Source organism: Pteropus vampyrus, unplaced genomic scaffold, assembly GCF_000151845.1.
Source record: "Pteropus vampyrus isolate Shadow unplaced genomic scaffold, Pvam_2.0 Scaffold153, whole genome shotgun sequence".
Classification (NCBI taxonomy): Eukaryota; Metazoa; Chordata; class Mammalia; order Chiroptera; family Pteropodidae; genus Pteropus; species Pteropus vampyrus.
Genome location: NW_011888934.1, coordinates 4,162,458 through 4,176,298, shown reverse-complemented (window position 1 = coordinate 4,176,298; position 13,841 = coordinate 4,162,458). Strand labels below are relative to the sequence as shown.

Sequence of the window (13,841 nt, the reverse complement as noted above, 5' to 3'; positions counted from 1 at the left end):
ATGAAAAGATTTGGGATAATCACAATGCACATAGTATCCAGCTTGCCAGTGATATTTTTCTTTTTTTGTAGTTTATAAAGCAAAGTATTTTGAACTTTTTCTAGAATGGATTTTTACTTCGATAATAAACAGTCTATATTCAAAGAGTTTCCAATAATACTACATGCTTCGCTGTGGTATAAAGCATTATATTTTATTTAGGATTGATCATGGAACTCCATATGATGGTATAAATTTCCCAATGCTTGCATGTTGTACTGAATTGGAATGAAAAATACATTAAGATTAACATGAAATTAGATTTGTTTTCAAAGTTGAGGGGTCAGTGGGAGAGGTGCTGGCATAGGGATTATTTAATATGTTTGGGACTCCATGGTGGGAGGTGGGGTCAAAGCAGCCTTTTAATCATAAATAGAAAGGAAATTTTGACCAGGGCATTTAGGTTACATGGTTTTTCCCTCTCCTCTTCTTTTGTTTGTTACAGGCAAAGGGGAAGATAGTGACGTACTCAGTATAAATGCAGATGCTTATGACAGCGACATAGAAGGCCCATGCAACGAAGAAGCAGCTGCTCCTGAGGTTCCAGAAAATACTGTCCAAGGTGAAGCTGGTCAGATAGATGACTTGGAGAAAGACATTGAAAAAAGTGTGAATGAGATTCTGGGACTGGCAGAGTCTAGCCCAAAGGAACCCAAAGCAGCCACCCTCTCTGTTCCTCCACCAGAAGATGTTCAGCCTTCTGCACAGCAGCTGGAGCTGCTAGAACTTGAGATGAGGGCAAGAGCTATTAAAGCCCTGATGAAAGCTGGTGATATAAAAAAGCCAGCCTAGTTATTTAACTTGAACCTGAATTTTAGGTGTGTTTCAACAAAGCCACGTTGTATAATTTTGTATCTGAAGTTTATTTTGGGTCTTATATGATATTTCTCAATCCTTATTAGATAAACTCATTTTAGGCCTCAAATACCTATATTTCTTTTCGTTGTTGTTACTTTTATATTATATATGTGTTATTGTTTTATGAGTTCATGGCAAATATTATTGGTTAACTGGATACTTTGTTAAGTGAGTATTTAGCTATGTCTACAGATCATAATCCAAAAAGCCATCAGCAAAGAGTCATGGTATTTTTTTCTTTATTTTTAAATGTTTTGGCACCAAACCAAAAAGCTTAAGAAAAATTGACCAAGCATGTTGCTCTTAAAGCTGCCTATGTTTTGCAATAGAATATTAAATTATTGCTCTTAGGTTTGTTAACAGTTTAAGAAATTTAGCTCTGCTTATATGCACTTTTAACATATGTATTGTTTTGAAGATACATTATGGTGTGGATTTACTAGCAAAAACTGAGTAATATTTTTCACTATAAGGCTTAGAGATCAGAAATGGCTGAAAAAAACTTTATGAAAGAAAAAAAGGACTTAATTTAAGGCAATTTTTAACAATGTAGAGTAACTGCCCAACTTTAATTCCAGCAGACAAGTCATTCTAACAGGTATTTGATATTATCAGACACTTTGTTCAACTTTTTTTCCTCAGTAAAAAGGGAACACATTTTCATTCCAAGCTGTCGGGAAAAGAGAATATTTTATTGTACAGGCTTTCATCTGGTGTTTTTGCTTGAAGATCTGATGTGCTATAATTCCATGAATTAAAAATAAAGAAGACTATCATTCTGGATTTGAAGACTTGATACATTTCCAAAAGCAAAATTAATTTCAGGAAGCTTTGATAAGTTGATGTTATAATTAATCTAATTTTGTATAGTTTTTGTAAATAAATTAACATCCTGCCACAATTACAGATTCTTTTTGGCCCATTACTAATTGCAGTCTTTTTATACCAAAATAAACGTAGGTAGAGACTCTTAACTTAAAATAAATTAATTTGTTTTTCTAAAATATAAATCTGGAATTATTGTTTTTATATTTGCTCACAATTATAGTATATTTTATTTATAAGCCATGCTCTCCTAATGTCTGAGGATTTTCAGATATAAAACTTGCAGGGATTGTGTTTTCTTAGCTGGCTTGATTATATATGAATTTTAGAGGATTAGTTATGGAAATAGAGAGTATTTATGAAACATTGGAATTGCAGTTACAAATTCATTTTTGTTGTTGTTCTGGACATGCCTTTAAGTAATCTTGACATTTTTCTTTTCTCCTTTAAGCTTTCTGATGAAGCACAGAGACCTATATCATTTGAGATGCTTCTCTTAGGCTAGTTAACGTGAATCTGATTTAAATAGTGAGTTCTCATAGTTACTCCTTCAAAATGAAAAAGCATTGATTATGGTTTTTCTATTTCAACTTAAACTAAAAGTTAAAATAATAAAGTAGTGCAGAATAAACTTTATTGCTGCTTACTAATTACAAAATGCTGTAGATGACATGTGTGATTAAACATATAGGAGTAGAAAAAAGGTCTGAGTGCTTTGTAACTGATTAAAGTCACCACCTTCATGAAGCATTGTGTGTCTGCTTTATTCAGTGTGCAGAATGGTTTAGAGGACATTTCACTGGAATGTGTATGTGTGAGGCAGAATGAGCTGAACAAATTAGAGGCTACTTAGAGTCCTACTTGGAAATTCAACTTTTCCTCTTATTCTTTTTATTTCTTTTTTCATGTCGAAAGACATGAGAGCTTTTTGAAACTGAATAGCTTTAGAGAATAGAGATAAGTTTGTTTTAGAAATGCCTAAGTAATAGGAAAATACCATGTATTGATCTGATGCTGTTATTTAAATCATCGGCTCACAGGTATTTATTGATTACCTTTAAGGTGTTCAATCTTGTTCAAAATCTTAAACTCAGGGATGTTAAAGTATAGGTTTTAGCATGGAATAGACCAATAAAGATATGGGTGCTGCTGCTTTTTATGCCTAATTCCTCCCTTTTGCCAAGGTAAGGAAAATTAAAATTAAAAGAGAAAAAAATATGGCAGCCTAATTTTCCATATAAAATCAAGTAATCCTGGTATTTGACCAGGAACTTGACCCAAATTTTGAATGATAGGTAGCAACCGATAATAATGGTCCCTCTGCATTAGACTCTGGCCACATTTCAATGTTCCTACTAATTTACAAATTAGATATAGCCTAAAAACCTATTACCGGGTTACCTGTATAACATGCTAATTATGAAAAATCACCTAAAACCCTCCAAATCCTTTTGTTGAACACTGGTTCTTAAAACTATTAGTCAATATATCCTTTCCTTATAAATCTTATTGCCAACACCTACTTTGAACAAATGGTTAGAACCTAGGGCATGATCAGCTATCTGACTAGAGTTCTGTTTGAACAATAATACAAATTGCAATAAAATATTTTTCAGTACCATTTTCAAGGTAAATAAAGCGGGAGTGAACCCATAATTTGGTCCAAATATAGATGGCAGCCTAAAAGTTTTAAAAATTCTCTTCTATTCCATCATAAAAATTAGGAAAAGCAAGTTCAGTTATAGATACTTTTCCATTATTGTATCTGTTTAATTCTTAAAAAGTAAAAGACCAATATGCTTTAACTTATAAATGCTAGATATTTTTACATTTTCTTTATCTCCAAGTAGACTCCCTTTTTTAAACTTCCTAAATGTACATTTTATTGAAATATGATACCAAGTTTATTATATAAGTGCAGCAAACCCTCAAGAATATGTGATTTTTTTTCCCCCTTCTACAGCTAGAAGATTGGTTTGTTTTAAAAAAAAAATGTAACATCTCCATCCCTCCTATACCAACCAGTGTCTCCTATTGATAGTTTTCTCCCTTGCTTTTTGTGTGACTTACTGTTAGTCTTTCCTGTTTTTAAAACAAAACAGTACTAATGAATATCAATAGGAATTCAAATACATTTCCTTGATATTTAATCCTTATTTTAAAAAGCATTACAATGAAAGGTTTAAGAGGTAAGAAGGAAGGTTCTGATTCTGTCCAAACTAGCTGTGTAACCTTGGACAAGTAACTGTAAAATGAGAGAAATAAATTGTTAACCAGTATATGATTTTTTTCCTGCTATAATTTATGATTCTAGTACAGAATACCATAAAATTTTTGAAAATTTAGGGAACCCCTTTTTAATTAAATTTATTGAGGTGATGGTTAATAAAATATAGGTTTCAAGTATACAATTCTATAATACATCATCTGAATATTGCAAAATGTTAAGGAACTCTTAAGTTTATGCATTTCTTACCTCTCCCCTTTTTCCTCCTATTCAGAATGAAGTAATCTGTTTAATCCCTCTGTCCCATAGTGTTGCTGGATATGAAGAAGAATCTAGTTTTTGTTGTTGTTTTTTTTCATTTTACTTATTATAATATTGTCAGGATTACTTGGTAAGTATACTGTCTAGAATTATTCACTTTGGCCCATAAACTTAGGTTATCTTTATTGCCTTATTGCAAAATAATATGTAAATAAAGTTAAGTCAAAAATGTTTCCTCCAAGGCTTATCACGAAAAATAGTCTTTTTCCCCTTTTCTTTTTATACCAGCATTTGTTACTGAGAGGTAACCATTTTCAAATCTTTCAAGCGTTTTTTCCATTTATCTCTGTATTTTTAAGCAACATGATTATTATGCCATATCGTGACATTTGTTTTAGATTTTATCTATTGGTCTATTTTGGAATATGAAGGTTAAGCTCCATTTTTTCCCTAAATGTGTACCTTCCTCCCTCATCCTCTCAATACAGTGCGGTTACAGTGCACTTTTTAAGTTAGTATTTAATATTTAAATTTTTGACTATGTAAATACTATTGATAACAGGGCTTTGTGACATCTGTAATTATATTTTTTGGTCCAATTTTTATTTCAAATTTTTTGAAATTAATAATATAAATATCTTATTATTTCATTTGATCAGATTTCTCTAGTAGACATTAATACTCATGCTGTCTTCCAGAAGTATAAATCTCTTCTCAATAGGATGAAAAACATATAATCTTATCTTTTTTTTTTTTTTTCTTTAAAAACATTCCTGTCTATGGCCATGCTACCCTGAACAAGCCAGATCCTGTCTGATCTCAGAAGGTAAGCAGGGCAATGGCTCCATCCTGGTTACTTTTCATATATCTACTTCTAGGCCATGCAGGCAGAGCCTGATCCTCCGACTGGCCTAAGTCTTGGTGCAACACCCAACACCGTGTGATCCTCCCAGGAACAAGGCTAGAGAGGCAGTTTTGTGAGGAGAGGTCACAAGAACATTTTCTCATCTACCTTTTTTTTCCCTGTCGGAGATTCCCCATCTTGCAGAAGGAGGTCTTGAGGCAATTTTCCCATTTGCCTGTTTCCTTGGAGACATGACACTTTTTGCCTAGCCCAATTTAGGGCACAGCTGCAGGCTGTAAAATTGTTTAGCTGCAGCCTGGCACTAGCTTTTAGACAACAGGTTATCCTATCAATCCTCTTGCATCTCTTTTACTTTGTTGTCACCCAGCACGAGTGCCATGGGTACTTGGCTCCTGTTTTTCACTGTTTGTATAAGGAATAAGCTGCCTGAATCTAAAAAGGACACACTGTTTTTCTACAAATTAAATCTTTACCAATTAAACTGTCAGGACTTGTTTGACGGTTTCATGGATGTGACATTTTACCTGAGGATGTTAATTTTAGTAGTTGTTTTCAAGTTTTCCTCTATTTTTTTGCCTTCTGTTCCCTTCAACTTAACTTTTTTCTTGTGTTGCTCTTTATCTGATGTTTTCTCAAATTTCCTAAATCTATGGTGGTGTTTGGCTGCCTTCACATGTAAGAGTAAGACACTAAAAAGCTGTTTGGAAGCTCTCTGTGGATGAGGCTGATTAATTGGGCCTCACTTTTCTCTTGGGCTGGCCGAGGATATCCATAGTTCACTATGAAGGCTTTTTACTTAATCCTCTTGTTTAACAGGTTAATAGACCTGTCTTTAACTCTGCTCGGTGTGCCTTAGTTTAGAATCTAATGCTTCAACTTTTGCACTCTTCTGTGGAGTTGGTGAATGAATGGATGCCTGTTTGTGGAGACCAATTTTCATGTTTTACTGATGGCATTCTGAGTCTTTGGAGGAACCTAGAATCTTTACTACTGAGCCTTACTTGCGTTGTGTTTAGAATCAGGTGGTTTTTTAATTTGCTGCAGGCTCTTAGGTTGCAACCTTCTTCCCTAGGTCAGTTCCACTCATTTGTGTTTCAGCTTCTAAAATTTTATTAACCAATCTGCCTTTTACTATCTAAATGAGTTAGTCCTTTTGATCTCTTTACTTGTTGTTTCAGTGGACTTTAATAAGGGAACAATAGCAAATGTAGTCTATGTTTAAGCAGATGTTACTTAATTTTGTTAACTTGTTCTTGCTTTTGCTTTTAACCTATTTTTTTTTTCCCCCTAGTGGAAAAGTGTGAGAGAAAGATAGTAGACAGAGAGGACAGCAGATTAGATAGAATCAGTGAGACTTGAGACTGGCAATGACACTTGCTTATGGTCATGTGTTTTTCTTCCTTGTTTCACTCCAGTAATTTTTACTAGACTATGTATTGGTATTCTCAAATGTGTGGTGTGATCTTTCATTATGTAATTTCACACTTTTAATTTTAAGAACATTTACTTAAATTATTAATGTAGTATTTATTCTTTCCTGTTGCTTTGTTTTTCTTCTGAATTTCTTGTTATTTACATTGAGTCTTCACTTATCTTTAGTATACGTCACTTTTGAATCTTTTTTTATATTCATTTTAAGTTTAAACTTTTCACTTTTTACCCATTTCCATTAAGGCATTATCTGTTTTATTTATTCACTCCTATGTTTCTTCAAACTTAGTTTTCATTCTGAAATAATTTTTTCCTGTTATTTCTAATTCTGATTCATATTGTTCTTTTAGGGCTTGTATCATTTTCTTAATTATGTTGATCTCATTTTAAAATGCAAGGTAATAGTTTTGATATGGTCAGTGTGCCTCTTTCTGGTATACTTTTATTATCTGTCATGATATTATTCTGCTCCTTATCGTCGCTTTCTTTTTTATTTATAATATTGCATAGGATTTGACCTTGATATTTTTGTTTCTCATTTTTATGTGAAGCTCATTTTCCTGAACTTTTAGAGGGAACCTGGTTCAGATTAGCTTTTTTACCTTCATGCTCCTTTATCTGTTTTATTTTCTAACGTTCAAAATATGCTGGCTTGCTTTCTGAGATTTCCTGACTCTTTCCCTTCCCTCCTTTTACCTGTACTTACCTTTCCATCCTGTTGATTTTCTCTGTCTTGCTCATTTTGAATAGATAACCATTGATTCTTCTTAGTATATGACTCTGTCCTCAAAGGGAGCCCCGGCTGGTCAATTTCAAAGAGTTTTTAGGGACTAGACTGCTCCAGCTCCATTCAGATGGTCTTACACCTTGCAGTAACCTACTGTATTATTAGAGGGAAAACCCCTCCCAGTTTCAGTTGCTGTCTCAAATTGGCTTGCCATAATTTCTTCTTATTTTGAGTTTCTCCTATTATCAGATCTGTTAGACGTACAACTGGCTTCCCTTTGGTTTCTCCTACAGAAGTGCTAATATATGAAGGTTTTACGCCTTGTTAGTGTTTTGTTCTAACATTCTTATATTTTGGGATTTGGAGGATACCTGTACTTAGTTTTATTTTAAATATTATATTGTCCATGAATTTTGTTTTTTCTTTCTATTGCTCTGGTTTTATGTAGAGATGTGATAACATTAAGAATCTCTGCTTTTGCTACTACCATCTTCCCAGGATACTCCTGAATTTTTATTATTAAAATATGTATTCAGTCTTTATTATATACAAACAATAAGGTATTTTTATGTCAAGGAGAACTAGTTTATATGTAAAATATCTTAGTGAATTATTTACAAAGCATTCTTAAAATTATTTTGTTATGACAAAACTTCCTTAAGTATTTTAAAGATATTTTTTATTTTAAAACCAAAGCCTGTTAATGTTGCTTAGTAGAAGCAGTTGTTAGCCTGAAGGTAAAACAAGTTAGCACTGTTCCTTAATAGCAAAGGAATTTAACTTCATTAGCTATATTCTTATAATATTTAATGTCAGTTTAAAGATTTTTAAAATCTATTAAGATTAAAAGTCATATACAGAAAAATAAGATTGACATTAAGATTCAAAGGGCCAATATTTTAATGTCATTTTAAAACTTTCAGAATAAAATAATCGAATTCATTTTGTCACTTTTAAAAGATAAATTATTTTCCTTTAAACAATTTATATTTATTCATTACTCTTCTGTTTTAGTGTATCATCTCTATTTGGATCATATTTTCTCAAAGTCCAAAAAAGAACTACAAGTTTTGGTAGGTAACTGATTTTTTTCCCTCTAAATAAATATAGGATTTTTAATAAGATTCTATCTTTATTATGATATTTAAAATCACCAAATTAATGGAAATTTGGTATTATTGCCTATCATATTTATCAGTCTATTATAAAATGGTCACAAAATAAATAAAAAACAAAAAAACCTCTCTACCTGAAATAAGATTCAGAAAGTGTCAGTATATACTGTCACATAAAAATTTCCCCTCTGTCCTTTATTGAAAAATATAGCTTGACATAGTTGATAGCTATAAAACAATTTTTTTGGTATTAAACACCTGTGTAATAGCTTATTTGTGGGTTTTTTTAAATTAGTAAACATGGAAGAAAAGACGATATCAAGAACAATAAGATACCAAATTAAAATCCGATTATTAAGTTCTTTGACTTAATCATGATTATATAAACCTTCCTGTTTATTTCTATAAGAAATCTTCAACATGAAAGACATTATTATGTTTACCTTATTTATAGCCTAATTTAAATGTTAAAATATTGCATTTGCTGGGTCAAATTTCATGTTTTATAGTTCTTTCTTGCCATTAACATTAAAAATGTAAATGGAATACTTATGTATTCTGAAGCCTGCAAAAGGTTTTTGCTGCACACTAGTTAATCAAACTGCTGCTGTAGTCACAGGAGAAAGAACCAAAGACTATAACTGTAAATACAGCAGGGATATGAAAGTGGAGGACAAGTAATCATCTCTGTTTGTTTTTTAAATATACGTTTATGCAATCTGCTATTCTCTTTTAAATAAACCTTAAGATATCATCATTTCTCACCTAATATGTAGACTCTTAGTCAGGACTTAATGTGAATTTTAACCGATGGCAAAAATCAGTCTTAAATAACTTATCGTTTTCCACGTTGAGTAAATGAATCAGTCTCTCCCAGTTACCTCACCATTGACAACTATAAGAACTTGGTTTTCATATTTCTATTTATATATTAACTAATGTTAATTGATTTTTTAAAAAAAGCATCTAACCTTATGAAGGATAAACATTTCATTGATAGTTATTTTTTGAATCTCCATAATGAACCTTTATTAGGTGCATTGATTTGGAATTAAGGAATCTTTAAATTGTAGTTCTTCCTCAAGTTTTAAGCATTGTGAGTTGTGCATTTTTTTTTTAATTAAATTTATTGGGGTGACTGGTTAATAACAGTATATCAATTTCAGGTATATGACTTCATAATACATCTAAATTCTAGTCTCCTTCCATTACCATATGTTTGATCCCCTTGACCCTCTTGGTCCTCCTTCCACTCCCCATTTCCTTCTGGTAACCAGTATTCTGCTGTCTGTATCTATGAATTTATTTTTTTTGTTCATATGTTGCTTTTTGCTTCATATTCCACATATGAGTGAAATCATGTGATTCTTGTTTTTTGCCATCCGACATATTTCACTTAGCGTGATACTCTCAAGATCCATCCACATTGTTGCAAATGGAAAGTTCATTTTTTACGGCTGAGTAGTTTTCCATTGTGTGTACGTGTATCACACCTTCTTTAATCATCTATTGAAAGACACTTAGTTTGTCTATATCTTGGCTATTGTGAATCATGCAGCAATAACCATAGGGGTACATATGTCTTTATAAATAAGTGTTTTCAAATTTTGGGGGGTAGACACCCAGAAGAAGGATTACTGGGTCGTATGGTAATTCTATTCCTAATTTTTTGAGGAATCTCCATACTGTTTTCCATAATGGCTGTACCAATTTACATTCCCACCAATAGCATACAAAGGTTCCCTTTTCTCCACATCCTCTGCAACACTTGTTATTTCTTGTCTTGTTAATAATAGATATCCTAGTAGGTGTGAGGTAGTATCTCATTAATGTTTGAATTTGATTTTCCTTATAAATGATACTGAGCATCTTTTCATGTCTGTTGGCCACCAGTGGCTTTCTTGGAAAAGTGTCTATTCAGGTCCTCTGCCCATTTTTTTAATGGATTGTTTATTGTGTTTGAGTTGTAAGAATTCTTTTTTATAATTTGGATATTAGCACCTTATTGGAGGTATTATTTACAAATATCTTCTTTCATTCAGTTGATTGCCTTTTTGTTTGTTGATTGTTTCTTTTACTGTGCAGAAACTTTCTAGTTTTATATGATTCCATTCATTTTTGCTTTTATGTCCCTTTGGGGTCAAGTTCACAAAAACCTTTTTGAGACCAAGGTTCATAAGTTTTAGTGCCTTTTTTTCTCTCTATGTATTTTATTGTTTCAGATGTTATATTCAAGTCTTTATTCCATTTTTAGCTAATTTTTGTATATGCTGTCACATAGCAGTCTAGTTTCATTCTTTTGCATGTGGCTTTCCAGTTTTCCCAACACCATTTATTGAAGAAGCTTTCCTTTCTCCATTATGTGTTTGGCTCCTTTGTTGAAAATTAGTTGTGCATATAAGTGTAGTTTTATATCTGGGCTCTCAGTTCTGTTCCATTGGTCTGTGTCTATTTTTCTGCCAATACCATGCTGTTTTGATTATTGTTCCTTTGACAAGATATAGTAGAGGGATACCTCTGGCCTTGTTCTTTTTTGTTGGGATTGCTTTGGCTATTCAGCGTCTTTCGTGATTTCATACAAAGCAAATGATTTTTGTTCTATTTCTTTAAAAAATGCCATTGAGATTTTAATGGGGATTTCATTAAATCTGTATATTGCTTTAGGTAATAAAGTCATTTTAACTATGTTGATTCTTCCAATCCTTGAGCACAGAATATCTTTCCATTTCTTTGTGTCTTTTTCAATTTCTTTCAGCAATGTCTTATGTTTTCAGTGTATAGATCCTTCATACGCTTCATTAGGTTTATTTCTAGGTATTTTATATTTTTTTGTTGCAATTGCAAAGGAATTTTCTTTTCATTACTTTCTCTGAAAATTCATTGTTGGTGTATAGGAATGGTATGGATTTTTGTACGTTGATTTCGTATCCTGAAACTTTACTGTATTTGTTTATTGTTTCTGATAGTTTCTTAGTGGAGTCTTTAGGGTTCTCAATATAGAGAATCATGTCTTCTGCAGACAGTGACAGTTGACTTCTTCATTTCCAATTTGGATGCCTTTTATTTCTTTCTCTTGCTCTAGCTAGAACTTCCAACACTATATTGAATAATAGCAGTGATAGCGGAAAGGCTTGTCTTGTTCCTGATCTTGGAAGGATGTTTTGTTTTCACCACTGAGTGTGATGTTAGCTGAGAGTTTGTCCTGTATGGCCTTTATTATGTTGAGGTTCTTTCCTTCTATATCCATTTTATTGTTTTAATTATAAATGGATGCTATATCTTGTCAAATGCTTTTTCTGCATCTATTGATATGATAATATGATTTTTATCCTTTATTTTGTTTATGTGGTATATTACATTAATTGATTTGCATATTTTAAACCATCCTTGTGCCCCTGGAATGAAGCCCACTTGATCATAATATATTGTTGTATTCAATTTTGCTAGTATTTTGTTTAGGATTTTTGCATCTGTATTCATCAGAGATATTGGTCTATAGTTTTCTTTTTTTGTATTATCTTTACCAGATTTTGGTATCAGATAATGTTGACCTCATAAATTAGTTAGGAAATATTGTCCCGTCTTCAGTTTTTTGGAAAAGTTTGAGAAGATCAAGTATTAAATCATCCTTGCAAGTTTGGTAGAATTCACTAGTGAAGCAAAATAAATGGTCCTGGACTTTTGGGGAGGTTTTTGATGATTGTTTCAATTTCCTTACTGTTGATCGGTCTATTTAGATTTTCCAGTTCTTTGTGATTCAGGCTAGGTGGCTTGTATATTTCTAATAACTCGTCCATTTCTTCTAGGTTATTGAATTTGATGGCATATAATCTTTCATAATATTCTTGTATGATATTTTGTATTTCGGTAGCATCTGTTGTAACTTCTCTTTCATTTCTAATTTTGTTTATTTGTGTCCTTTGTCTTTTATCCTTAATGAGTCTAGCCAAGGGTTTGTCAATTTTATGAGTCTGTTCAAAGAACCAACTCTTTATTGCATTAATTTTTTAAATTGTCCTTTTGTTCTCAATTTCATTTAATTCTGCTCTAATTTTTATTATTTCTTTTCTTCTCCTGACTTTGAGCTTTGTTTGTTCTTCTTTTTCAAGGTTTTTAAGATGTAGTGTTGGGTTGTTTATTTGGGATTTTTCTTGTTTCTTGAAACAGGCCTGTAAGCTTGGTTGATGTGTCTGCTTTGAACCAGCCCTATCTGACCAACTTTCTTGATAAACCTTACTGGTCTTCTCTTCTCTTTTCTCTTCTACCTCACTCTTTCTTTTGCCCTTCTGACATTTTCCTGTCCTTCATTTTCTTCCTTAAATGATCATTTTTTGAGACTAAACTTTTTAAAAATTCTTTGTTGTATTCTCAACCTTTATACTTTAAAACAACTTTAAAAACTGTGTTTCATTTTTAGTGTAGATAATTGAGAATTTTGTAATCATAGTGAACAAGAGGAACAGAATTTCTGATTGGAAGGGCTATTTAAGATCTAGTTCAAAATAACAAATTGAATATTTATTGCATATGATTTTCAAAACCATTTATTTTTTAATTAGTGTTTTTTTATTACAGGAAAAGATTAAAGTTTTTGGTCATGCCAGTTTTTCCTTCCTATTCTCTTTAATAATTTCATTGCATATGTCACTCAAATTTTAATTCTCTTTCTCTTATCTTTCTCTCACAACTACAGTTTAAATTATCAAAGTATATGTGCACTAGATGATAATGAGTTTAGAGGGGTTTTTTTTTAAGCTTTATTTCTTAATTCCTAATTTCTTATTTCTCATTTGCAGTATTGTAAGCTTATTGCAAATAACATGGACAAAAGAGAAAAGTATAGAGAGGAAACCCACTATCTAAATGTAATCTATTAGCTGTCTTCCCTTGTTCTCCAGTACTTATTATCTGTTGATAAATTAGCAGTACATATGCACACGCACGTGCACACACACATGAAATACTCAGTGTTGGCAAGAATATAAGGAATAAAAAGATAAAAAGCAAACAACTGTTTGGAGGAAAAACGTTTGTACAAATATGAAAGCCATAGGGTTGATACCCTTACGGTATCAAGATCTAGTACATAAAATCAAGAAATTACAAAGTGTCAGTATCCTAGAATTGTGTATTAACTATGGTTGCCGATTCTTTAAGCTCAGAAAATTTTGGACGAGTGGAAGAAAGTGCTGGGAGATGTGCAGAGGAAGCACATCCAACAGGGAAAAATGACAGCTCTCACTGAAAGGAGTGAAAGAGCTATAGTTATGTGGTCTATAGTTGATGTTTCTAATGATGAATCCGAGTCTGCAAGGTATAGGGTTCATGTGCAATTGTGTGCAATTAAGTGTTGTGTGAAAAAAGTTGTTTTGGTGTAAGACTAGGCAGCCTCTTTTCTTGATTTACTGAATAAATGAGGCATCATCTTCAGGCAACTATTTGAAAATAGCTGTTATAGTCACTTACATTTAAATGCTTCAAGTCATGGTTGCA

At 32.1% G+C, this 13,841-nt stretch overlaps 1 protein-coding gene and 1 long non-coding RNA gene across 2 annotated transcripts in view; both read left to right on the top strand.

Annotated features, from left to right (window-relative positions):
* The window catches only part of CAAP1 (caspase activity and apoptosis inhibitor 1), a 36,952-nt gene extending 34,483 nt beyond the window's left edge, over window positions 1-2,469 (top strand). The window contains exon 6 of the mRNA XM_011369727.2: window positions 485-2,469. Within this exon, the coding sequence (XP_011368029.1) occupies window positions 485-831 (347 nt within the window). The 3' untranslated portion in view covers window positions 832-2,469. The remainder of the gene's footprint in view (window positions 1-484) is intronic.
* A 2,525-nt stretch (window positions 2,470-4,994) lies between these two features.
* The window catches only part of LOC111745375, a 34,048-nt gene continuing 25,201 nt past the window's right edge, over window positions 4,995-13,841 (top strand). The window contains exons 1-2 of the long non-coding RNA XR_002782623.1: window positions 4,995-5,036; window positions 8,248-8,306. This is a non-coding gene — a long non-coding RNA (uncharacterized LOC111745375). The remainder of the gene's footprint in view (window positions 5,037-8,247; window positions 8,307-13,841) is intronic.